A 24,073-nucleotide genomic window follows, 5' to 3' on the forward strand; every position below is an offset into this window, starting at 1 on the left:
GCCCACCGGCAGACTTGTGATCTCTTCAGTAGTTGACATACCTTTTTCTGTTGATTGTTGCCGTTAAGTCCCAACTGGATACCTGAACGTATAAGGAAGCATCGTCATGTATGCTCAACTTGTTATTATACTCTTCATTACAGATCTTTTAATCACCAGAGAATGCTCTGTGACCACAAATTACACAGCTGGGCTTCCTATCTTTGGGTAAATCACAGGGGTCAGCACAGCTCTGTGTAAGGAATGACACTCACAGTGGGGAAAACCCACTGTCTTTATCATGGTGTCTCTCCAGTGGAGGTACTGAGTAAGGGGACCTTTCATTAGGCTGGGTATAACCCTTCTTGTGTCCAAATGATTTGGATCCTGAGAGCCCCAAGCATCTGCTTTGTGAATGAAACCGGGGCTCCAGTTCAGTCTCTGAATTCGCCTCTGGTGCTTAGGCAAAGCACTGGGGGTATCAGGTACTACTGGAGCGGAGGACATCAGACCCCAGGGAGCGGGTATTTCAGGCTGTGGAGAGTGACCATGTTTCAGCTACATCCATAATCCTCCTCCTATGTAAATGTGCCTTCAGAAACGCATGACTGGTTTTCCTTGGGGGTCACTTAGAGTGGAATATATATATGGACAAATGCTCATGGGAAAAACAAGTGGCATGCTTGGTAGTAGGTGGTGTTTGAGGTGTGCTCTGTGTGTAGCTTTCACCATCTGACCGCTGTCATGGCCAGGAGGAATGGCAAAGGACCCAAATGATGGTTGATTTTATGTCCAACAGGAGTCCAAAGCAGTGTGTACTCCAGCAGTTGGTGCTGGCCAGAACACTATACCTAAGCACAGAGAGGACACACGTGCCCAGAGTGGTGGAGCTGCTTGAGCTCCAGTTGCTGTCAGTTAGGTCAATTTGGGAATAGAGCTTACACTATTCTAAACCGTTGCTTATCTGTTTTGTCTGCCTCTAGGTATCTCTGTGCAAAACCCTGATTAACGTTGCTTTGGAAGGCTTGTCTTATTACCATACTTATGATAGATTATTCCTGGGTCTAAGTATTGCAATGAGTTTTGTGGGCTGGACGACTTACGTGATTTTGGTGATTATCAAGACCCACACCAATTTGACCAAGACTGTCCAGACTAATAATAAGGTAGGTCAGAAACATGCAATGATTTTTCTTTTTTCTATCAGTTTTCAGCATTATATGTGTGCTCTGTCTCTCTGTGTGAGACACCAAATTGCACACCTTCCACTTCTTTTGACTACATGTGGAAACTGGCAAGCTGTGGAGTTTTCTAGCTACTGTATTCCTGCATAGTGTTACTGTTTGGTCCATTCCTAAGCCGTGTAAATCTGAGTATGCAATACTGTGCTTTCTCAGTTTCTTCTTTCCTACAGCTGTGCATTTTACTAGATGTTAATGCAAGTGTAACCAAATATAGTGATTTAAAATTGTTAGAGGGTCTCTCTTTAGCCAGAAGTCAATTTTCAGCATTAATTGTAATAAAGTCAGCACTTTGTAATAATACTTGTCTGGAATAATACAGACTTCAGGCTTCCATTTTGATTTTTGTTCTTTACTGTAAGGTCAAAAAAAAAAAAATAATAGCATGTAAATTATTTTATTCCTGTCCTCTTTGGCAATGTGAAATCAGTTTTCAGAAGCTGTGCAGTCCAGTCATGATGCTTTTAAAATGTATAACCTGTTTTAGTAGAGAGGTGAAATGTGGTTTCACAGATCAGCTTGCTCTCTTGCTCTTTGTGACTTGTAAGTGTGCAGCAGAAGACATCAAAGATGAAGGAAGCTCTTTTTGACAAGATTATTATGGTTTGATTTTTCACAAAGTACAAAATTCTAAGAAATTATTTACTTTCAGTCATTCATCAGGAAAAAAAAACCTAAAAAAATGTGAACAGACAAAAGGCTAGCATTTCATTAGAGAAGAATGAAAGCCTAGGAGGGGGGGAGGGGAATCTCCCAAACTTCAAGAATTTGTTTCAGAATAAAAGGAATTGTTTCATTTGGTAATGTAAATGAGAATGAGCACTCACTTAGCATCTTTACTGCCTTCAGTATATTACTCTGAGAAAATTCTTATCATGCTGTCTTGAGGTTTTTACTACTGGCTGAAATGAGATAGTCTTGGCCTTTAATGAAAATGATCAAACAAAATTGAAATGGAAAATATTCGTAAGTGCTGTACTGCATGATTTAGGTTTTCTTTCATCAAGTGACTGAGAAGAAATAATCCAAGACTCATGTTATGTTAGATATGAACAAAATAATTACAATAAATAGACTGAGTATTGGGCATATTAATAACTACATTAAGCAAAAACTTCACATTTTTAGTTTACATCAGATTTATATTTGGTATATTGATTTTACTTGTTGAGAACAAATGTTATGCTAGTTACACTGGTAGAAAAAAAAATAGATTTCTTGGTTCTTTGTCTATAGAATTGTTCTCTCCCTAGTTTTAGTATGAGGCTCTTTTCTGTAGAACCCTTTTTTAGTATTCCTAAATACTTAGGGAATCACAGTATGAGGCTAATGCTTCATATATGGAAGTTATTTGGTTTATAGCTAATATTGGAACTACTTAAAGAATTTTGCTGAGAAACTAATCTACCATTGACAAATAGTCTTCTGCAAAGCACAGCCTTATAAAATCTGAAAGGAGCCTCTGAATAATGAAACTGCGTATCCTGTTTATATCATCTTTAAAAGTTTTTGGCTTCTTATGCTGTAACTGAAAAAACTTTTCTTTTAGAGTAGTGTGTTCTTTTGCTTAGCTAGAAGCCTAACCTTTTAATCTATTCTTAAACATCCACAAAAAATGCAGATCTGGTTTCCATTTTCAATGCATGACTCTAATATTTATGTATCTATATAGAATAAAATATTGATTGTATGTGTTTACTGATTCAGTGATAAATTGTGTGCATGTCATATCTATACATATTCATTCTGTCTATATGTCAGTAAATGTGAAATTTAAAGCTAATAAAATTACATTAGGTCAGCTTTCTATATGACATTTTTTCTTACTTTAATGGCATATCTTAGCAGAAATTCTATCTTAAAAATAATTTAGAACTTGCATTTGCTGTCAGTTCAGATCAAGGCAGTTGTATGTCAGTTACAGGGCAGGGGGGGACCAGAAAAAATGCTAACTTGTCTATGTGAACTGCTAATTGAATGTCTTTTCTTCTCAGCATATTTAACATAGTCATGTATCTGTCTACATAATTCATTCAAAGAAACTGGCACTAGTGTAGAAGAAAACAGTGTCTTTAGTGTATTGTGTAGGTAATGACTGAAGACTGCTCAGTCACTAAAGCTACCTTTGCTATGTCAAGTTGCAACACATAAAGAGAATTTTTTTTTTATTTAAAACTTGTACATAATCTTCCCTTACCAGTAATTCTCCTGATATCTGAATGTCCCTAAATAAGGAAGAGTAGTTCAATGACCAGGTAAAAGGCAGATGCTGAGTGACTGTTTAAATGCTTCTCTTTGGACAAACAGGAGATTGCTGCTACCTAATCATTGAGGACTGTCCTACCTGTCTGAGATTACCCATTTAAAAAATTTCTCTACTTTCTCTCTTTGATATTCCTCCACACAGCTCTCTCAATCTGAGAATGTGCTTTTTCGAGCAAATGGTAGGGAGAATGTTCTAATCTCATAAACTTTTTTTTTTTCCTTTTGAAAAGCCCAAAGCTGGCATTGTAGGTTAAGATTGTGTAATAGTTCTAGCTATACTAGGAATGTTTTAGTGCCATGCAACTCTAGTCCTTTTTTGTATTTTGAAATTGTAGGCTTTTTGAATAAGGCTGTCTTCCCTGTGGAAGGTTGATTGCAAGCCTCCTTCAGTAGTTGTCCCTAGATCCTGAAGAGTTGGGTTTTTTTCCAGTAGGAGTTAATGCTTTCTATTTTAATTTAATTAGTTCTCTCACAAATGTCTCAAGCAGGAGGAGGAAATGTGCTAATGGAATTTTCATTAAACATTTTGACCATAATGCTATGAACTTGAACTCAAAAGGTTATGCTCCAAGTCTGGTTTTAGAATCTAAATTTAAGAGAGTTCTTTTTTCCCAGACCATTAGCATTCTGACTTCTGATTTCAAGTATCCATTGAACATAAAGAACATTGCATACATTGGGCTTCCAGATTGTACAAGTATGCCTTGCCTGTGCAGATTTTACTGCAGGACCTTATGCAGAGACATATTTAGAATTAGATCTTCAAATCCTAATGTTGGTTTGGGGTTGGTTTTTTTTTTTTTTTTTATCTCGCTGGAAACAGCATCCAGAGTTGTGTTCATAGACACAAGGCAGCTTGAGTGGCTGTGTTAAAATAACATTTACTTTTACTGTGTAACTAACAAATGGAAAACAGTGTGTAGTTTAAAACACTTTATTGCTGTTTCAGGAATGTTTGTCCAACCATTTGTTTTTCAGGAATCTACTGTTCTCTTCTACGGTTTTGCCTTTGTTGGAATGATAATAGCTTTTTTCCTGTTGATTCAAACATGTCCTTGGACATACTACATATACTGTCTCTTGCCAGTACCAGTATGGTATTCAGTTGTGAGAGAGTAAGTAAAGAATACATTTTATGAAGAATGTTTTATAAAGCCAGGTCTGTGCTTCCTTTCCATTGACAATTAATTTTTTCCTGTAAGTTTGGGAGAGAAAGGTAGATATAATTTTATTAAACTTCCTGAAATGCTTCCTGAGACATTCAAGAGGACTTGTTTATGTTTCACTTGACATATAGAGTAGTTTCCAAACTGATACAGCTGCCAATTCTAGAAGATATCTTTTAGTAAAAATAAATTGATGTCTTCCCAAGACAAAATGTTTTTGGTACTCTTGTAACTGTAGCAAAACGGTGCTAAAATCTTGGACAAGTACCTGTAGCAGCTGACTTCTTTTGTAAAATGGGACAGGTTGTTCCTTTTCTTCAGTCATTTTGAAAACAGTCTGATCCCACAAACTGTCAAGTATGCTGAACTCCAGCTGCGTTTGGAGAACATGTGCTAGTCACGTTGAGGATTGTGCTCTGATATTAAAACAAACTTGTCTTGTTTGGGTCTCCTTTTACTCCAAATCAAAAAATACTTGTTACCTTCTGATTTCTGTTACTTACCTAATCTACTGGCAATTCTGTAGATACCCACTTGGTATTATTTGGAGAAAATGAGACCAACTGCAGTTAGATAATGAGCTGTGTCATAAAACGCTGGAAAAGCTAACTGGTTTTTTTTTGTCTCTCTCTGAAGTGGCTGGTCACAAGTGGTATTCCCCAGGGCTCAGTACTGGGGCCAGTTCTGTTTAATATCTTTATCGATGATCTGGATGAGGGGATTGAGTGCACCCTCAGTAAGATTGCAGATGACACCAAGTTGGGTGGGAGCGTCAATCTGCTGGAGGGTAGGATGGCCCTGCAGAGGGACCTGGACAGGCTGGACTGATGGGCCGAGGCCAACTGTATGAGGTTTAACAAGGCCAAGTGCCGGGTCCTGCACTTCGGTCACAAGAACCCCATGCAACGCTACAGGCTTGGGGAAGAGTGACTGGAAAGCTGCAGGGCCAAAAAGGACCTGGGGGTGTTGGTTGACAGCCGGCTGAACATGCGCCAGCAGTGTGCCCAGGTGGCCAAGGCGGCCAACAGCATCCTGGCTTGTGTCAGGAATAGTGTGGCCCGCAGGAGCAGGGAAGTGATTGTCCCCCTGTACTCGGCACTGGTGAGGCCACACCTGGAATACTGTGTACAGTTTTGGGCCCCTCACTACAGGAAAGACATTGAGTTGCTGGAGCATGTCCAAAGAAGGGCAACAAGGCTGGTGAAGGGTCTGGAGCACAGGTCTTGTGAGAGGCGGCTGAGGGAACTGGGGTTGTTTAGCCTAGAGAAGAGGAGGCTGAGGGGACACCTTATCGCTCTCTACAGCTACCTGAAAGGAGGTTGTAGTGAGGTGGGTGTCTGTTGTTTCTCCTAAGTAGCAAGTGATAGGAGAAGAAATGGCCTCAAGCTGTGTCAGGGGAGTTTAGATTGGATATGAGGAAAAATTTCTTCACAGAAAGGGTAGTCAAGCATTGGAACAGGCTGCCCAGGGGAGTGGTTGAGTCACCACCCCTGGAGGTATTTAAAAGATGTGTAGATGTGGTGCTTAGGGACGTGGTTTAGTGGTGGACTTGGCAGTGTTAAGTTTACGGTTGGACTCGATGATCTTAAAGGTCTTTTCCAGCCTAAACAATTCTATGATTCTATGAATGTTTTATCAGTTGTGGTGGTCATTAAGCACAGCATAACCAAAAATATTCATAAACTCAGGGCTAATTTGAATAAAAAATAATCTGAAGCTTGTCCAAATACTAGTGTGCCAGAAATGGGAGGGGAAAAAAGCTGGTGGGTTTTATTGTAGATTCTGTATCAAGTAAAACTGGGCAGAAGGAGCTTCAAGGCACCACCCACTCTGTTTCTAAACAGCAGGCAGGATCAGCAATACCTGAAACATCTCTTGTGCTCTGACCCCCTCCTGACCCTTCAAAGTTAAAATCCTATATTATTTGTGTTTTTTAAAAATAATGACTGTCTTGTTCCATCATTTTGAACAGACTTCCTGTTATTCAAGACCTTGCTGCAAATCTCTTGTCACTTCATATCGGTCAGTCTGTAGGATTCCTCTTGGTTTGTACACTGGGAATTGAAATACTAGTAAGTATTTTATCTGTATGTATCAGCAGGGTATCTCATTGTTAACATTCTACCTCTTTGAGGAATTGTACATTTTACTGATGTGCTTGTTTTTCAGTCTTCTGTTGGATTTTTTTTTTTTTTATTAGGTCTTCAGCTTTTTCTACCGCTCTACACTTACTGTTGGTCTTCTTGTCTTTGCTGGCTGGCCAGTGATCACACAGCTGTGGGTTCAGGCAAAGGTACTGTATTGCTTTGCTTAAAAAGAGCATTTTAAATGGCTAACAGCTGATTGCATCTTAGGATGTTCAGACTGGTCTCTTTGGAACGCTGCTTTAGATTCTTGTTCAGTTATGCTCTTATTCTGATCTCTGTCATGACCAGCATGTAGAAAGGCAAGGCAGTTTAATATGATCTGGATAGATCTCTTATACCAGATAAGTAGTAAGACTGCTTAAGAATTTCAGGGTAGCTATGAGTTAGCTATCAGTTTTCCGTTGCTGATGATAACTAAAAAATACTTGACTTAAAATCATATGAAATGGACATAATTTATCAAATTGTCAGTGACAAAAGTGTTGATGTGCATGATTGGTGAAAGTGCTACTGTTTAAGTAATACGATCGTTTATTGAAAAAAAATTTGATGATAACTGAAAAATGCTTGCCAATTCATTATTGTCAGCAATCAGCTGGCAACCTTCATTCCTCAGAGGCAGCTTTCTGTACTGTTTTTCCTGGGAAGAAACTTCACTTCTGTAGATATGGGTGCAAAGTGTCACAATCTTTAATATAAGAGACGTTTCTTCCGTTAGTTTATTCAGACATCTCTTACTTCACAGGATACCTAAAACCTAGAGTTTTGGGGTAACATGAATGTTTTAATTAAAACAAAAATATTGGAGTCAAATTGCTAAGTCTTGCTCTGCAAGAACTGTCAAGATGGAGGCTTGTATTTGTTTATTTACAATTATTTTAATTGAATTTGAGTAAACAAGTAAATTGTCTTAAAGCTAGGTATACACAGAAGATGTTTTGTAGCACTGAAAATTTCCTTTCAGGAACTTGAATCTGACTTGAGCTTGAAAACTTTAAGTGATATAGCTCTTAATGTCTTTATTTAGAGTAAAATATCTGGGATAGTTCGGGTTTTGTTTTGGGTTTGGGGTTTTTGTTGTTGTTGTTGTTTTTTGTTTGTTTGTTTGGTTTGGTTTTTTTTAATCCTGGCAAAGAGTTTAGAGAACTACTTAAGCGATTATGGTGGTTAAATGAAGTGGCATTCAGATTCAAAGAGTGGAAAATGTTACCATATTGCTAGAGAATAGGTGCAAACTTCCGATGAGATTAGTTTTATTCCTGTCTTCCATAAGGTTACTCATCAGCTTTCTGGCAACTGCAATGTGTGTGAAGGCCACACTCTGAGAAAGTGCTTTTAAGTATAAGCTTAGCTTTAACTCACATTGTTTTTGATAGGATTTTGACATCTGTGTAAATGAGATTATTTTCTGTATTAAATGGAATTGCTGTAATACCAATGACCCTGTGCCCTTTTTTCAGTTAGTTTTACTCTTGATAGATGCAGGAGTGTTTTGCCTGTGGGAGAGGCTAGTACCAGTTAGTAGTTCACTGATATATTTTTTTCTGATTAGAAAATTGTCTGTCCACATGACCTCAAAAAAATCCCATTTGTTTTTCTTCTTTTAGACAACAGCATTGATCTGGACTCTTCTGTGTGTGCTCCTGGCAATATTTCCCTTAATGCCTGTTGTAGGAAGAGAACCAAACATTCCTCTGGTGTAAGAATCTCATGTTGTTCTTTAAACTTTTTATTTCCCTCTTTGATATTCAAAATTTAGGCTGACTTTTGATATACATTAGGAATTGTATTACTGAAAGCTGGCTGAGACAGGTATTGAAATTCAGAATTTAAATTACATGATTATAGAGACCTCAGTTATTCACTAATGTGAATGAGAATAGACTTTTAATTCTTTTGCCACAGCATTTGCTCTTTGCATTATTCTGTAATTTCTTGTTGAGTGAAACATTTCTCACAATACAGAAATTTGTAAATTTTACATGAAAATAAAGGTAATCATTAAAGGAGGAGCTTCACTGGGGTGCAAACATGGTAAATAGCACTGACGTATGTTAATAAGAGCATTTATTTAATAAGAACATTTATTCAAAAGCAATTCACTTTGACAGCATCTTTCTGAATTCCTCCATCTAATATTGAATAATCTGTCTTTGAATAGCACTCTATACCTAATGAGATATTCAGGGAAATAGAACAAATAGGATAGGCAGAGCTCTCTTCTTCCTTGGTGTCTCCTTTGTCTCTTCTTTTTCCATTTCTGCTTCTCTGTTCTGCATTTCCCTTTCTGGTGTTGCTTGTCTGATTTTCTACAGTTGTTGATTTGAATTTTTTTTTTCTAGTAAATCTTTATTGTCTGTCCCTCTCCTCTTGTGAGGTACTCTTTCATCATACAAGCATTCTCTCATGTCTGGATGCAATCCAGGTGGTTGGCCTGAAGGCATTAGGCTTGTGGTATCATGGTAGTTATTGAAGAGCAAGACTTGAATTGACCTAGACTGCAACCACTCCTTCTGCTGTCTGGCAGAAGATACTGTGCCCCATCAGAGTGAGGGTGCCTGATCCTCAGTAAAATATGGGATTTGAGCAGTAATATATGATTGCAGGTAGAATTATGAGCCCAGATATTTCCAAAATTATTGAAATTCTGCCTTGATATTTTTCACTGTGATTTAAATCTATCTATTGAAAACCGTTCTTAGTCTTGATGCTTGGGCACATTAGAAATATTCAGGATAGATTTGCTTTGTCTGTATTGCAACCTCGCAGCTGTATATGCACATGTATTTCTGGTAGTCCAAACTGAGGGTTTTTTTTATTCTTTAAAACATTTGAGCGCAGCTTAGAAATCAAAATGGAATTAAATTACCTTCAGATCTTCCTCCCTGACACTTCTTTACATTCACCTTACCCAGGCTGTACATCTTCCTATTTATTCTTCTAATGAAGCATCATGTCTCTGAAACACTTTGCGCCTGTCTGAATCTTGTCAAGGGAGTTTTGAATCTGAAAAGGCTTGAAGCAACAATTAAAAATATATGATATATGTAACACTTCAGGATATTGAAGATAAGGAGATGCTGGGAGAGAAGATACAGGAGGGAGAAATTAGAGTGCCAGTGAGAAATAGGTGCATTTGTTAAATCTGTTCTTGACCACTGTATGTCAGGTCAGGGCTTCTTCAGTACCTTAATAAAACTTGTATGGTACAAACAGGCAGCTCCTGACTCAACTCAGGAGGAAGCATACAGGAGTTGAAAGCAGGGTCAGATGACCCAGGAGGAACATACAGACACGGTCTGAATATGCAGGATAGGTTAGGAAAGCCAAAGCTCTCCTGGAGTTGAGTCTGGTGTGGGATGTAAAGTGCAACAAGACAGCATACAGCAGCAAAAGGAAGACTAGGGAAAATGTGGCCCTGCTGCTGGTTGGGACGGAGACCTGGTGATAAAGGACATGGAAAAGGCCAAGGCCTTCGTTAGTCTCCATCTTTACTAGCAAGACTGGCCATCAGGAACCCGAGCCTTCAGACTGCTGAGACCTGTGGGAAAGTCTGGAGCAAGGAAGACATAACCTTAGTGGAAGAGGGTCAGGTTAGGGACCACTTAAACAAATTGAACATGCACAAGTCTCGGCCCTGATGGGATACACCCAAGAGAGCTGAGGGAGCTGGCCAATGTCACTGTGATAATCTGTGAAGAGTTGTGGCAACAGCTGGTGGCAGAGGTTCCTGTGGACTGGAAGAAAGCAGATGTTGTCACTGCTGTCTTCAGGAAGAGCAAGACAGAGGATCCAGGGGACTACAGGCCAGTCAGCCTCACCTCAATCCCTGGAAAGGTCCTTGAGCAACCAGTCCTGGAAGCAAACCATTTCTAAACATATGAAGGACAAGAAGGTAATTGGGAGTAGTCAGCATGAATTTATGAAGGAGAAATTATGCTTGACCAACCTGGTAGCCTTCTAAGATGAGAAGGCTGCCTCAGTGAGCCAGCGGAGAGCAGTGAATATTGTTTATTTTGACTTCAGCAAGGATTTTGGTACAAACTGATGATGTACAGGCTAGATCAGTGGACAGTGAGGTGGACTGGAAACAGGTTTAACTGTCAAGTTCAAAGGATTGTAATGAGTGGCACAAAGTCCAGCTGGAGGCCAGTCACTAGTGGTGTACAGCAGGGTTGGTACTGGGGCCAATACTGTTTTAACATATTCATTACTGACCTAGATGATAGGACAGAATGCACCCTCAACAAATTTGTAGGTGATACAAAACTGGGAGAAGTGGTTGGTGCAGCAGATGGACATGCTGCCCTTCAAAGGGACCTCAGCAAGGTGGAGAAATGGGCAGACAGGAAGCCATGAAGTTCAAAAAAGGGAAGTGCAAAGTCCTGCACCTGAGCAGAAATAATTTCCATGCACCAGGACAGGCTGGGACCAACTGGTTTGACCATGAGCCAGCACTGTGCCCCTTGCAGAAAGGCCAGTGGTAGCCTTGGCATCACCAGGATGATGATGAGGAAGGTGGTTATTCCTCTCCGCTCAGTCCTGATGAGATGCATCTGAAAGTGCTGTATCCAGTTCTGGGCTGTTCAGAAAGAGAGATATGGACATACAGGACCAGGTCCACAGAATGACCGTTAAGATGAGTAAGGGATCAGAGCATCTGTCACAGGAGAGTGAGCAAGAGCTGGGACCGCTTATCCTGGAGGATAGATTGAGAGAGCTGGAACTGGTTATTCTGGAGACAAGAAGACTCAGGAGGATCTTATCAATGTATATAAATACCTGTCTGGGGGAGAAGAGTAAAGAAAGCAGAGAGATTCTTCTCTGTGTTCAGTGAAGAGACAAGAAATGGGCAAAAATTCAGATACAGGAAACTCCATTTAAATGTAAGAAAAAAGTTTGTTTTACATTGAGGGAGGTCAAGCACTGGAATAGGTTCCCCAGAGAAGTTATGGAGTCTCCATCAGTGGAAGTTTTCAACACCCAGCTACACATGGCCTTGAGCAGCCTGCTGTAGTTGGCACTGCTTTGAGTAGGGAGTTGAAGACTGGTCTTCAGAGTTAGTTACCTTCCAACCTCCATTCTGTGAGTGAGTAGCCTGCAACTGTGTTTCTGTATTGGTTAGATCATTACTTGAAAATTGCTACTGAGATACACCTACATAGCCTGATTTTACTGAATATGAAGTATTTGTACATTTTTGTGTTATGCCTGAGAAAACACGAGTGGAGCGGTGACAAATGGACATTTTTGTCAGTAGTCTCTCAGTGGAGATGCCAAGGGACAAGTGGAAGCGAGGATTGTGTGGTTTGACTACTTCCATATCAGGGTTGTAGCATGACAGAGAAATAATGCAAAAACTTTGGCTGCCTTTACAGTTCCTCTGCTTGCTTGACAGCTGAAGGGAGACAATTGGAGGTGATGCTAGTATTGATCTTTTAGTGAATCATGTCTGTTACTTTGGAACAGTGTCATAATTAGCAGATTCACTCAATAATGCCAAATAGTACTTTTTCCCTGTGTTTACATGATGGGTGACAATCTTCCTATTAGTCTTGCTGTTGCATTTAGACAAAGCTGTGCATTTGATGGTAATGGTGGTGTAATTACCCTGTTAGATGACAAACCTGACAAACCTTGAAACCACTAACTTTAGATCACCGATCACTGTTACTGTTTTGTTCAAAATATTATTTGGAAGTAATTGAAAGTGTCTAAAAATAATGGGTGACAGGTCAGACATGTGGCTAAAATGGAGATTTTTTTGCCACTGCCATGAAAAGAGCGTAACTGTATTTCTGGATTAACCTTGTATTAAAAAAAAAAAAAACAAAAAACAAACCAGCAAAACCGAACAAAAAAAAAGCCACCAACCCAAAAACCACAAACACCCCCCGAAAAAAAAAAAGAAAAAAAAAACCCAAAACCAAAACAACCAACCACTACAAAAAAAAAAAACCCAAACCAAAAAAAAAAAAACCAAAAAACCCACAAAACCAAAAACACCAAACCAAACAAAACCACACGATTCTGGATTGGATTTTATTTTTCTAAAGCTGGATGTTGATGTTTCCTTAACGTATTAAGTCTTGATACTGTAATGAATTATTTCATCTTAGTGAAGAACACTTCTATGAAAATTTCCTCAACCTTTTTCGGATATTTCCTGGGACTTTATTGTTGTTTTGTTTGTTTTTACAGAATAGCAACTGGCTGGCTGACTGTCTTGTTCTCTTGCTTCTCATTGGCATCTCTTTGTAAAAGGAAAAATAAGTACAGAAGTAATGAAGATCTGAAAGTACATTTTTATCAGGTCAGTTGCTACTTTTCAGTAATTCTAAATGTTAGAGGGTTTTTATGTGCAGATTGTTACATATTTTCTAAGAATGTGTTCCTACCGAGGCCACAATTTTCAAGAAGAAAATGATTGTTCCTAGGAGCTTTCCTCTTGGCTATTTCAAGAGGACCATGTGCTCATGGTAACATGCATTTTTAAATATCATAATGCTGTGTTCCCAAAAGCTCATATGGTGCATATGTATTGATACATAGATGTGCATACACGTTTTGATGCTCTGCTCGGAGAGTTTGAGAGTTTGTCCTGCCTTCAGTCTGTGTATGTAACTTCCGGTGACCTCTGCAGGAATTGCACATGCACACTAAGGACAGGCATGCTGGTTCAGGGGGTTCTTTCCAGTTTCTGGCTGTTGAATAACAAGGTGAGACTGATACTGAGCTGGTTTTCTGCTGGTTAAATCTTCTTTCAGATGAAAGATGATGTTTTTTTTCTTTATAGCTTCATGAAATGGGTAGATCTTTTCATAGTAGGTGCTAATTAAGTTCTAGAGAGCCTTTAAGATTCTAATAATACCTTGCATGTCTGCTGTCCTCTTTTTTTTTTTTTAAACTTTTATTAAAAGATAATGGTTTTATTTCAGGACCAGCTTTATTGGTTATGACTTAAGTGCTGGAGTTTCTTAATGAGCTAATGAGCTAAGCAATGCATTCATTATATCAGTGATTTAGGTATGGAGCTCAAATTGGTTAAAAGGAGGAGGGGACAGAATAATGAATGCTTAAAACGCCTTTACCTGAGTGCACACACATGTATAATGTACTGATGGTTTCTCTTAACTTTTCCAGCTTAACTGTGGAAAAGAGGTATCAGTTCCTTTCCTAAGCATTTAGGACAGATATTTTCAGTATATACTCAGCAGTGGATTTCTCACTGGAATGCCTGAAAGCAAATTCTACTGGATGGGGGACTGAGAGAGCAGCTGGGTAGGCATTTGGCAGATGGCAAATGTCAACTCACCACACAACTGCTGCAGCATCTCATGCAGCATGACTTTGTGGAGAAGCTTACAGATGATGATGATGATGAAACAGAACTGTAGTCAAAAAGTAATGCCAGACTATTCTTGAGCCAACTTTAGAGAATCAGGAAATTCACTCACAGAGCCCTGAGATACTTAATTAGATGAAAATGTTATGCCTACTTGTTCAGGGAGTAATGTCTTTGTTTCTCTCCCAACCTTTAAGAATATCATAAAACTCCTCAAATTGGTCCTTAATCAGAGGATACTTTACAATAGTGACATCTAATTACTCGTCTCTATTAGATTTTTATTTAAAAAGCTTACTTGGGAATGGAAAGCATGGGATTGACCATTCACACTTTGGGTGAGGAAAGAATTGGGAGGGGAGATTATTCAGACTTAGAAGGGGAAAAGGACATTACAGAAGCATTACTTGTTTCGAAGTAGATAACTTGTTTTGAGGTTAGGTTGCATTTAGTTGCTTTGAAATGTACAGTAATATGAAAGGAAAACATTTGTCAGAAGACTAGTATTTCTAGGCATGGAATTCCCTTCTCCTTTTTCTTTTGAGTTGGAGTTTTCAGTGGGGACAGGGAAGGGGGTAATCTTCAAAAATGCTGGTTTGGAGCATTTTGAACATGAGTTTTGATTTATAACTCCCAGGCAGTTTTAAGGGTGAGATGAATCCTCTAGTCAGATGAAACATACCTATTTTGCAATGACAGACAGTGATCAGGGCACTGACATTCATATACATAAGCACACACGATCAGGTTCCTGCTTTGCATCTGACAAGGTGTGTCTTAAAAGTAGTTTTTACAGCTCTCCCATATGTGGTGTTTGGAGGCAGTCACTGAAGGTTATGCTTTCCTCTGATAACATTGTTCCTTCCTAGACAGGAAACTAAGATTGGTTATTTGATGTTTCTTCATTTTGGGAAATGAGAAGATAGATTAACTTGCTACAGGTCTTCGTGTGCCACTTTCCTCCAAGCATTGACTAAAGCGGTAGGGAAAATATGGCGTCCCTTCCTCATACTCTTTATGGTTTGTCTTGGGGATTCCCTTAGCCACTCTGCTAACATCTTTTATAGGTTATGCTCTGACTAAAAGCCTTTGAATTACACAATGGAGAAGGAATAGCTGGTGTTTCTAGTTTTTTCTCCTTTTAGCAAAAAGTCTGCTGATCTGGCCAAACTTCTCTGATCAGGATCCCCTACTCCTCCCCCTACCCCCAGCCCCCAATCCTTTTTCCTTTTTGTTTTGGTAGTGTCTGTGTGTAAGAACCCTCTTTTAAGTCTTTCATTTCACTTCAAATTTTTGCATCTGCTTATTTGGGATAAGATGCATTTTCATACAAGAAATAAGGTAATATTTCTCAAAGGCTCAAGTAGTTGTTATTTGCTTGAGTTGTTCTTGACAAGCTATTTGGAATTGTATCTGAATAAAGACACTTCCCTTTTCCATTCTCTTCCTATTTCAGTCTGAGAAAGAGAGGGATTCAGCACAGGCTAGGCTTTTTGTTGTGATTAGAATGATTTTTTTTTAGTTTGCGTACAGTCCTCCACAGAAAAGATAATTCCCTCCAATCCAGTCCTGAACTATGTATTTTTGTGTTGGTTTCTCCATGGATGGGACAGAGTGTACACCAGAGCAAATGAGTATGAAATACATACCTGTGTGTATCTGAGAGGCCGTTTACAGGCTACTCATTTATTCACTGGTTTTTGTACCTACACACTGTAGATTTCCAACACAGGTTTTATCTTTAAAGAAACAAAAAAGTCCCAGACAACCAAACAGCATGATCAAAAAGACTTCAGCAAAAGCATATAAATACAGAAATTTTAAAAAGTAAAAATACAAGCTTGAGTAACTTCATATGGTTACATTCACATTTCTGTTACAAAAACTTCAGTTATGTTTAGACCTAATTTTGAAGTTTTGATACATGTTACTGTTTGCTTGAGGCACAAGATACTTTTTACACCCTCACAGTTTCTGAAAATTGCCAAGAGTTTCTCAGGTTTTCTCTTGATATCATTAAAGCAGGAATAATATTTTTTTTTTCTGAATTTTGTTTGCTATGGCAAGGAGAGAATTGTTTTTTGGTTAATGCTACTTCTGTCTTCTAGCAAGGTGGGTGTCAGTCTCTTTTCCCAAGTAACAAGTGACAGGACAGGAGGAAACGGCCTCAAGTTGCATCAGGGAGATTTAGATTGGGTATTAGGAAATATTTCTTCACTGAAAGGGTTAGCAAGGAGTGAAAGAGGCTGCCCAGGGAAGTGGTTGAGTCACCATCCCTGGAGGTATTTAAAAGATGTGTAGATGTGGTGCTTAGGGACATGGTTTAGTGGTGGACTTGGCAGTGTTAGGTTTACAGTTGGGCTTGATGATCTTAAAGGTCTTTTCCAACCTAAATTATTCTGTGATCTTTGAGAAGTCATTAAGGCTTCAGGAATGGTGAAAGCAGGAGTTCTTTATAATCCATCAGCTAGACTGCTGCAGTGCTTACTGTACAATCTAATTTTTTTGCTGGAGAGAACACCAGTTTCTCTTTGCCAGCAGTTTCACAGGTGAAGTCCAGTTTTTGCTGCACTATGAAAACACTGCTGTTTCCATTGGTTGATAATGTTGGGCCAAGTTGTTATTCCTAGGAGGCTTGAACTTCATGTGGGTCCAAGGTTGTCAGTTTATTAGTTTTCTCCTCTAAATTAGGAGGAGCAATAAACAGTAGGAATCCATGTCATATTGGTGGAACTAGGGGACAGGAGGAGTGTTTTCAACCATATAGTGTCCAGCTGATGATGCTGGTTCTCCTACCATGCTCTCTATGGGTTGTTATCATGTTAGATGCTTAGGAGAGCTCCCAACCAGAGCTGCTGATGAAGAGGTGTTGGGACTGCAGATGTCACCCTTGGTTTCCTCTTTCTAGCTGTGACCTATAGATGAGTGTTTCTCAGAGGCCAGCTCTTTACCTGTTCAAGAACAATCTCTAAACTTCAAAGAAGGTTGTAAAGGGGGAAAGAAGACAGATTCTTAGCTGGAGACCTCAGTTTGCATCTCCAAGTTGCTTCTGCACTGTTCCACAGTCCTGGAGATGTTGGTGAAAGCCAAGAGCAGTTTGAACATTACTTAAACTGCGAACACAGTCTCAAAAGAGAATGCTGAGCCCTTCCCTGGACACCGGCATAGACCTAGCAGCAGTAAATTGGGTTTACTAACATGCCCAGGTCATCACAAGTCTTCCAAGGCACAAGATATATTACGGGAGATGACACAAAGTGAGTGCAATGTGACTTCACCAGTGGCTAGGGGATAGCAGAGGGATTAGCAGAGCTCATGACACTAAAAGAAGTAAAAAAGTTATATCAAAGGGGAGAGGCCCGGCCTGAATATAGCAAAAGCATCCCAAATAAACATCAGAGGTCTAAAGGGGCCAATTCCCTGAGCTTTTTGAGGCTTAATGCTTTGACCTACCTTATTGATGTCACACAGAAATACAAGTTACATATGCTTGTGGCCTGAAATTAAATAGAAGCAGCAGATACTGAGCAACCAGGCCAAAAAAGGATGCTGACTGCTAAGTGTATCCTCTGGGGAGGTACCACTAGGTATCACTGCGTCTGGCAGGGGAATGGCAGCTATTCATATGGTAAAAAGTGATGGATGTGACCACTGTGTAGTTGCTTTGCACTAAAAAAGCCACAACAGCAATTATATCTTGTAATGCAATTTTAAAGCACGTTTGCAAAGTACCATACATACTTGATTTGCCTTTTAGTGGAACTGCAGAGTTGTGAATAAATAGCAGTAATTGAAAACTTGGCTCAAGCATTTTCTTGGATAATTGTCATCTTTCAAAAATGACTGACTCGTGGTAATTTTCCTAAGGTTTTTTGCACCTACTTGATGACTGAATGGTGTCCCTTGAATTAGTCAAGGAAAAAAAAAAACCTCTTCAGCTTCACAGTTTCTCCAAGGCAGAGGCCTCTGCTTGAGGTGGTTCAGCCAATTTCATTTGAGCAGTCTGCTAAGGTTGCAGCTTCTTTCCATCTCTTAAACTCTATCTCCAATCTGGTCTGCTGCTGATGTCTCTTCTTACAGGAGCTGTGCTGCCCATGCAAAGCTCTTGCCTTAACTACCCTTCCCCTTCACCCTGTACTTGATCCTGCAGCAAAGCCAGAGATTCTGCTAGTACTTCATGGTTGCTGTTTGAGCACAAGCACTCCTCAAAAAACTGGGGGCATATGTTTTCTGTGGTTTACATGAGTGTTTAAGTAGTTACTCTTGAAAAAGAGCATATCTTGTCAAATCAGTGATCCAGGGCACTTGTTTAAAATGTTTAAAAATAGCACAAATAAATAATAACAGTAATAATAAAGAAAACCCTGAAGGAAGTTTTAAAAAGCATAAATTGTAAAAAGCTAGAAGTACTTGACACTACATATCAGACTTCCTGTTCTTATGTTGATTCAGATGAGATGTTTATGCAACTCTAAAACATATTTACATATTTAGTATGGGATGGCAGACATCCATACATTAATTATGTGTTTCATTGTCTGATTTCTTCTTTCTAGATGTTGAGTATTGCACTTTCAACATATGTTGTGAGCAGTACCCATGACAGTCTTAAGAACAAACAGGGATTGCCTGTATTGAATCAAATTATTAGCTGGATGACTCTAGGTAAGAACATCTTCCATCCCAAACTTGTATGCTGATAGTTTGTGGGGTTTGGGGTTGGGTGGGGGACAGTGACATTTTTTTAACATCTTACTTTGCATGTATTCCTTTATTTGACTCCTGATAGTTCTTCCATGTGTTCACTATTCTTTCCTAAGTGAGGTTTTTTGAGGAATGTGTTAGAAAGTCTTCTAAAACATTATTCTTTTGTAGGTTTGTAATAATATGTGAGCAACTGTGATTTACAAGTAGCTTTATCTTTTGTTTTGAATATTCTGAATATCTTGAAGACCCCTTTTAGGGATATAATGGTATAAATTCCCTTTTTGTTTCACTTGGAGCCAGGTAAGGGTGACCTGAGATGTTCTGCAAGCAATCCAGTTAAGCATAGGGAAGTGAGGAAAGGTTGTTGCTGTATTTCAATAGAAATTTGAAGTTGCAGCTGATGGCAGAGACCATTGGGGTATGGAAGTGCTTTGCAGAGCTGCCTTGCAAAATACCTGTGAACTAATGATGCTAATATATGTTTGATATGATAGAGCCTAATTATTAAAGGAAAAAAAAAATTTACAGGTCTATGGATCTTTCACCACTCTAAAATTAAAATCTTAGGATGATTAAACAGAGCAAATGTAATTATCACTGGAGTTATGGAATACAGTAAAGCAATACCTTTTTGTATTTCTGTAGGGTTCCATTAGAAAATGTTAAGCACTGTTTATCCCTGAGTGATCTGGAATGCAGGATTTGTTTTAGAGCTAAACATATCCCATGCAAAGTTTGATAGCAGCTCTTTGCTAAAAGTCAAGATCAGGAATTTAAACGTAGCTTAATGGAAGAATTGTGACTGTTGTTATCTAGTTGCTGGATGTCTTGTACATTGCTGTACTGGTGACATTGTTTTAACTTAAGCAGATCTTGACAGTTTTAGCAATCCTGCTTCTGAGCAAATGGATTCAAGATTAATACAACTGATTGTGATCAGTGTGTGTGTGAGCAATGCTCTCTTTGTAATGTAGTTTTCTTTGGAGCATTTTCCTTCCCATCATGCTTTCCTAACTCTTCGTAGCCTGCTAAGCTAAGTGGGGATCTCTGTGTGGATGAATTCCTTGCAGTTGTAAAGTCGATTCATAAAATCAGTGATGTCCTGCTTGGCCTACTGGAGCAGGAGTTGAGAGTAAAGGTTATCTTTCCCTTCTGTGTAAGGGTGAGAGAAAAAGATTTTTCATCTAAGAGATGACTTGGGCAGTCAGAGAGGTCTAGAAATTCTCTTTGCTGTGGGTGATGTTTCTATCATAAAAATAAAGCTAACACTGAAGTAAACTGTATACACCCCAAAAGTCTACTTGCTGCCACTGTAGTATTCAGTATTTTAGCAAAGTCTTTCAGACTGGAAGTAATAATTTTAAATGAATATGATATACAAGGTAGGAACTTTATGTACTTGCTGAAGTTGCCCTACATAATTAAACACAGAGCTAAGCAGGTAGAAAGCTAAGGCATCCAACAACATATCCTCAGTACTCCTGTTGGAGAGAAGTGCCATGTCAGTACCGTAACCACAACTAGCATCTGCCTTGTCACTAGTGTGTACCACAAATGTGGCACTGTAAGAATTAGGGTACCAAGGTCTACTGTAGCTTTTCCAAGGTTGGTGGCATTACAGGTGGTCAAACTCCTCTTCATCTTTTTGCTTAGTTGTGGAAGAATGGCACTGTTACTTACTCAACTCTCATTTTGCACCTCTCTGTGTATTTATATAACTAGAAACACACAGTTATCAGTATTTATTCATAATAATACTGATGAGTAGTATTATCATGTCAATATGATGAGACTGCTGAAGTTTTCTAGCAAATTGTTTCCCCCTCCCCAGCTATTCATTCTGATTAATATGAAGCCTACCTTGTTTAAAGTTTTCATTTAGGCCTGAAATCATTTTTTTTGAAGAAAGACTGGGTTTTGGAAAACCAGGCAAAGTAATTAGTGATGGGTGGATTCCTGCAGCCCTGTGTCCAGCTGACTTTTAGCTGTTAACACTGTATGGCTCGTGCAGTGTATGTTAACCACAACCATAGATGTAAAACCAGGATGCATAAAGTTAATCCACCTGCTTCCCATGTTCTTCAGAACCATCTTTATGTTAGCAGATATTTCTAAATGAATGTATGTTATGTTTTAAAATTTTTGTCAGTGGAAGTCTATCATAGCGACTTGCTGAATTTTGAGGAATTTGGTGTCACAACTGTGTGTGGTGGACACATAGACAGTTGTGTAAGTCAGCTAGAAACCTGCAGGTCTTTTGATGGTTAATGTCTGATGTGTCACATCAGAGATGGAAGGGAAAGGCTAATTATCACCTACTAGCCACTTATCTGTTCTCATCTGTGATTGCGCTCAGAGTGTGATACACATCTGATGTGTTGAGTGTCGTTCACAGCAGCCGGTTGCCACATTGAATTTCATTCCAGCCGTTCTGACTTGCGGTGAGGTCCCTGGAGTTCCTCCTTGAGTCTGGCCTTCTTTAAGTATGGAAAGCTACAAGTGATGCTGAAAGGCTGGAGCACCCTTGAAATGAAGTCACTTATTCTGTAACTGTAGCAGTGGCCAAGGCTGAAAGCCAGGAAATAAAATGTACTGACCCACAGGTTTTAGAAACAGCCTCATGTCTCTTTTGTTGATATATTTACTATAAATATTAACGTATACTATGACAATAAGCACAAGTGAGCACTTTCCATATATTATACTTTTATTTCTGTTCCTTAATAGAGTGATTATTAATTATGACTTACTGTTGGTGCAGTTGTTGAATGATTCGGTAATGTGAGGGCACTATAGCACAATGAAGAATCACACCAACGTTATTTGTCAGCACACTTTTTTATAAACGCGTAAAATTTTCATATTAAAAAAAAATCAGGTTTAAAGATTAAATCACAGCAATGCTTTTCCTTCTCCTTTTCCTTGCTTCAAGCACTGGCCACTTTTCCTCTGCCTTTTTCCCTCTTTACTTATGCTTCCAGTAGCCCATTTCCTCTCTTCCCAATTTTCCTCACCTCCTGCAAGCTGTTGGGCCCTGTCCTCACCTTCAGAGGTTTCCCAGCTAGAGGAGCCTCTTTAGGGGCAGCATGGACTCTGCTAACCAGGGCTGACTGGGCAGTTGAGCAATGGACCACACTAACGAGCGGCATGTGACTCTTAAGATACCACACCTGCATTAGGGAAATGCATTACAAGTTGAAGGCAAGAGGCATGAATCATGACAGATAGGTCCCCTATAGTTCCTTAAATATTCCTGTTTTAAAACTTTCAGGTAGAGAAGCCAAGAAGTTGATAGTTTCTGTATCTTTACTACCAGTATTTTCAGTTGCACCTCAAAATGTGGCAGGCTTCCTAATCTAATCCAGTGGAGCAGTGGCTCTGTAAGTGCAGTCTTTGAGCTGCCAGAGGTCCTCAGGGCCATGGTAAGTGGTTCTCATAGTAGTATTAAACAGTCAAGTTTGACTCTTTTTTGGACTAGTGCTTCCGCATCATCTTAAGGACTTATAAACATCAGTTCATGAGAAATTAAAAGGCTGCGAGGTAGAAAGTCAGGGAATTGAAATGATAGGGAACTAAAATTACTTTTGATAAATATTAAGCATTCCAAACATCAGGTTTTCTTTAGCAAAAGTAACTTCTGAAAATAGAAGGGTATATATGTCCAGTATTGAATTTCTGTACGTAAAGTGTCAAGATTTGAAGAATGTTATCTTGTTACCAAGGATGAAATGTTTTGCATGTAGCGACTGACTGATCTGTTTTTATCGCAGTTTCTTCCTCGGTGTTGCCGTTACTGAGCCCCACGTTTCTCTTTCAGCGACTGTTCAGCATATTGCTCTCCATGATGTCCACCTACCTGCTCCTCAGCACAGGGTACTTCTTTCTTACTCTATTTAGATTGGTCTTACATATGAAAATCAAGGCCTAAATGTGAAACTGCTGAATCTCATGAACATTTCTGTTAAAGGTGTAATGTGTGCTTCCAGCTGTAGTCTCACTATTTATCTCCTTGTTTAGTTTCCTAAATAAAATTTCAGGGGAACTTCCATATTCCTCTTTGTATTATAAACACTGTTTTGTTGACATTCCTTTCAGCTAGACCAAGTGGTGTCTGGAAGGGTATGTACTCAAACAATCTTGCACCAAAATAAGAAAGTCTGGTTTAGTTTGTCTTTTATTGTTTTGGCATGTGCTTTTCTGCTCACAAACAAAGGGAAATAACTTCTCTCCCAGTTGCTCAGCACTGGTGTCTAGCTATGGCTTAAATGATGTGCGACAGTAAACAGGTAGCCCTAAAATGGGGGAAAATTTTATTCAGAGAGATTTTCATGGAAGTAATTTTTTTCAAAGGGATGCTAGTCCCCACAAAGAGTAGGGCTTGCTTATTTTTGGATAAAAGACAACTCCGCAGAGCTTGTAAATGAAGAAAACACTGTGTCAGCCAACGCTTGTTTTTTCCAGACTCAGTAGCTCTTAAGAGCATAATTAATGGGGAGTATAGGAACCATTCTTTCCACCTCCTCTCCCACTTATCCTCTGGATTTAATTACACTGGAAAATTAAGTGGAATAAAATATCTTGCAGCAGACATTTTGCAATAGCTGCCTCTTGTGGATACTCTCATTTTAGATGAAACATCTCTCTCTTTTTAATCTCCTGCCTCCCCTTCCTCCCACTTCCCTGTTAAGATTTTGATCCTCATTTTACTGCTGTCCACACACATACTCTTGCACTCAACCTTCTTAGCCTGTCCTGGCTACTCGATAAAGTATGAAAGCTGTTATTTCTGAGGCTGGTAACCTCTCTTGTTGTATTTTGGCCCTGCACCAGACAGCTTAAATGCTGACAACTCTCTGCTGTCTTCCTACAGTGTTCAAATAGACCAACAAATTTTGGAACAATTCTTTAAAAAACAAAACAAAACCAAACCCAAAAAACCAAACCCCAAAACCAAACACCAAACAAAAAAAAAAAACCCCTCAAACCCCCAAACAACCAATCATAGCAAAAACAAGGCACTTGGTGCCAAAAGTATCCAGTGTTTCTCTCCTCAGTGCTCTGTTATACCATGTAATGATAACGCAGTACATGGCCCAAGTAATCGCAGCACCTCTGGAGGTGCAGTTAAGTGGAAGTACTGAAGCCAACTGAAGAGCATGGTTGCATAGAACCAGTTGTCACTGACTCAGCTGAAGACATTAAATTTGTAGGCAAGTGTAGACC

At 39.2% G+C, this 24,073-nt stretch overlaps 1 protein-coding gene across 4 annotated transcripts in view; it reads left to right on the forward strand.

Moving 5' to 3' along the window:
• The window catches only part of PIGN (phosphatidylinositol glycan anchor biosynthesis class N), a 110,197-nt gene that overhangs the window by 65,194 nt on the left and 20,930 nt on the right, over window positions 1-24,073 (forward strand). For all 4 annotated transcript variants that reach the window (XM_075728168.1, XM_075728164.1, XM_075728165.1 and 1 more), the window contains 8 exons: window positions 963-1,145; window positions 4,464-4,600; window positions 6,624-6,723; window positions 6,852-6,944; window positions 8,406-8,497; window positions 13,000-13,111; window positions 18,700-18,808; window positions 22,621-22,723. In XM_075728168.1, coding sequence (XP_075584283.1) covers window positions 963-1,145; window positions 4,464-4,600; window positions 6,624-6,723; window positions 6,852-6,944; window positions 8,406-8,497; window positions 13,000-13,111; window positions 18,700-18,808; window positions 22,621-22,723 — 929 coding nt within the window. The remainder of the gene's footprint in view (window positions 1-962; window positions 1,146-4,463; window positions 4,601-6,623; window positions 6,724-6,851; window positions 6,945-8,405; window positions 8,498-12,999; window positions 13,112-18,699; window positions 18,809-22,620; window positions 22,724-24,073) is intronic.

Source organism: Pelecanus crispus, chromosome 2 (genome assembly GCF_030463565.1).
Source record: "Pelecanus crispus isolate bPelCri1 chromosome 2, bPelCri1.pri, whole genome shotgun sequence".
Taxonomy (NCBI): Eukaryota; Metazoa; Chordata; class Aves; order Pelecaniformes; family Pelecanidae; genus Pelecanus; species Pelecanus crispus.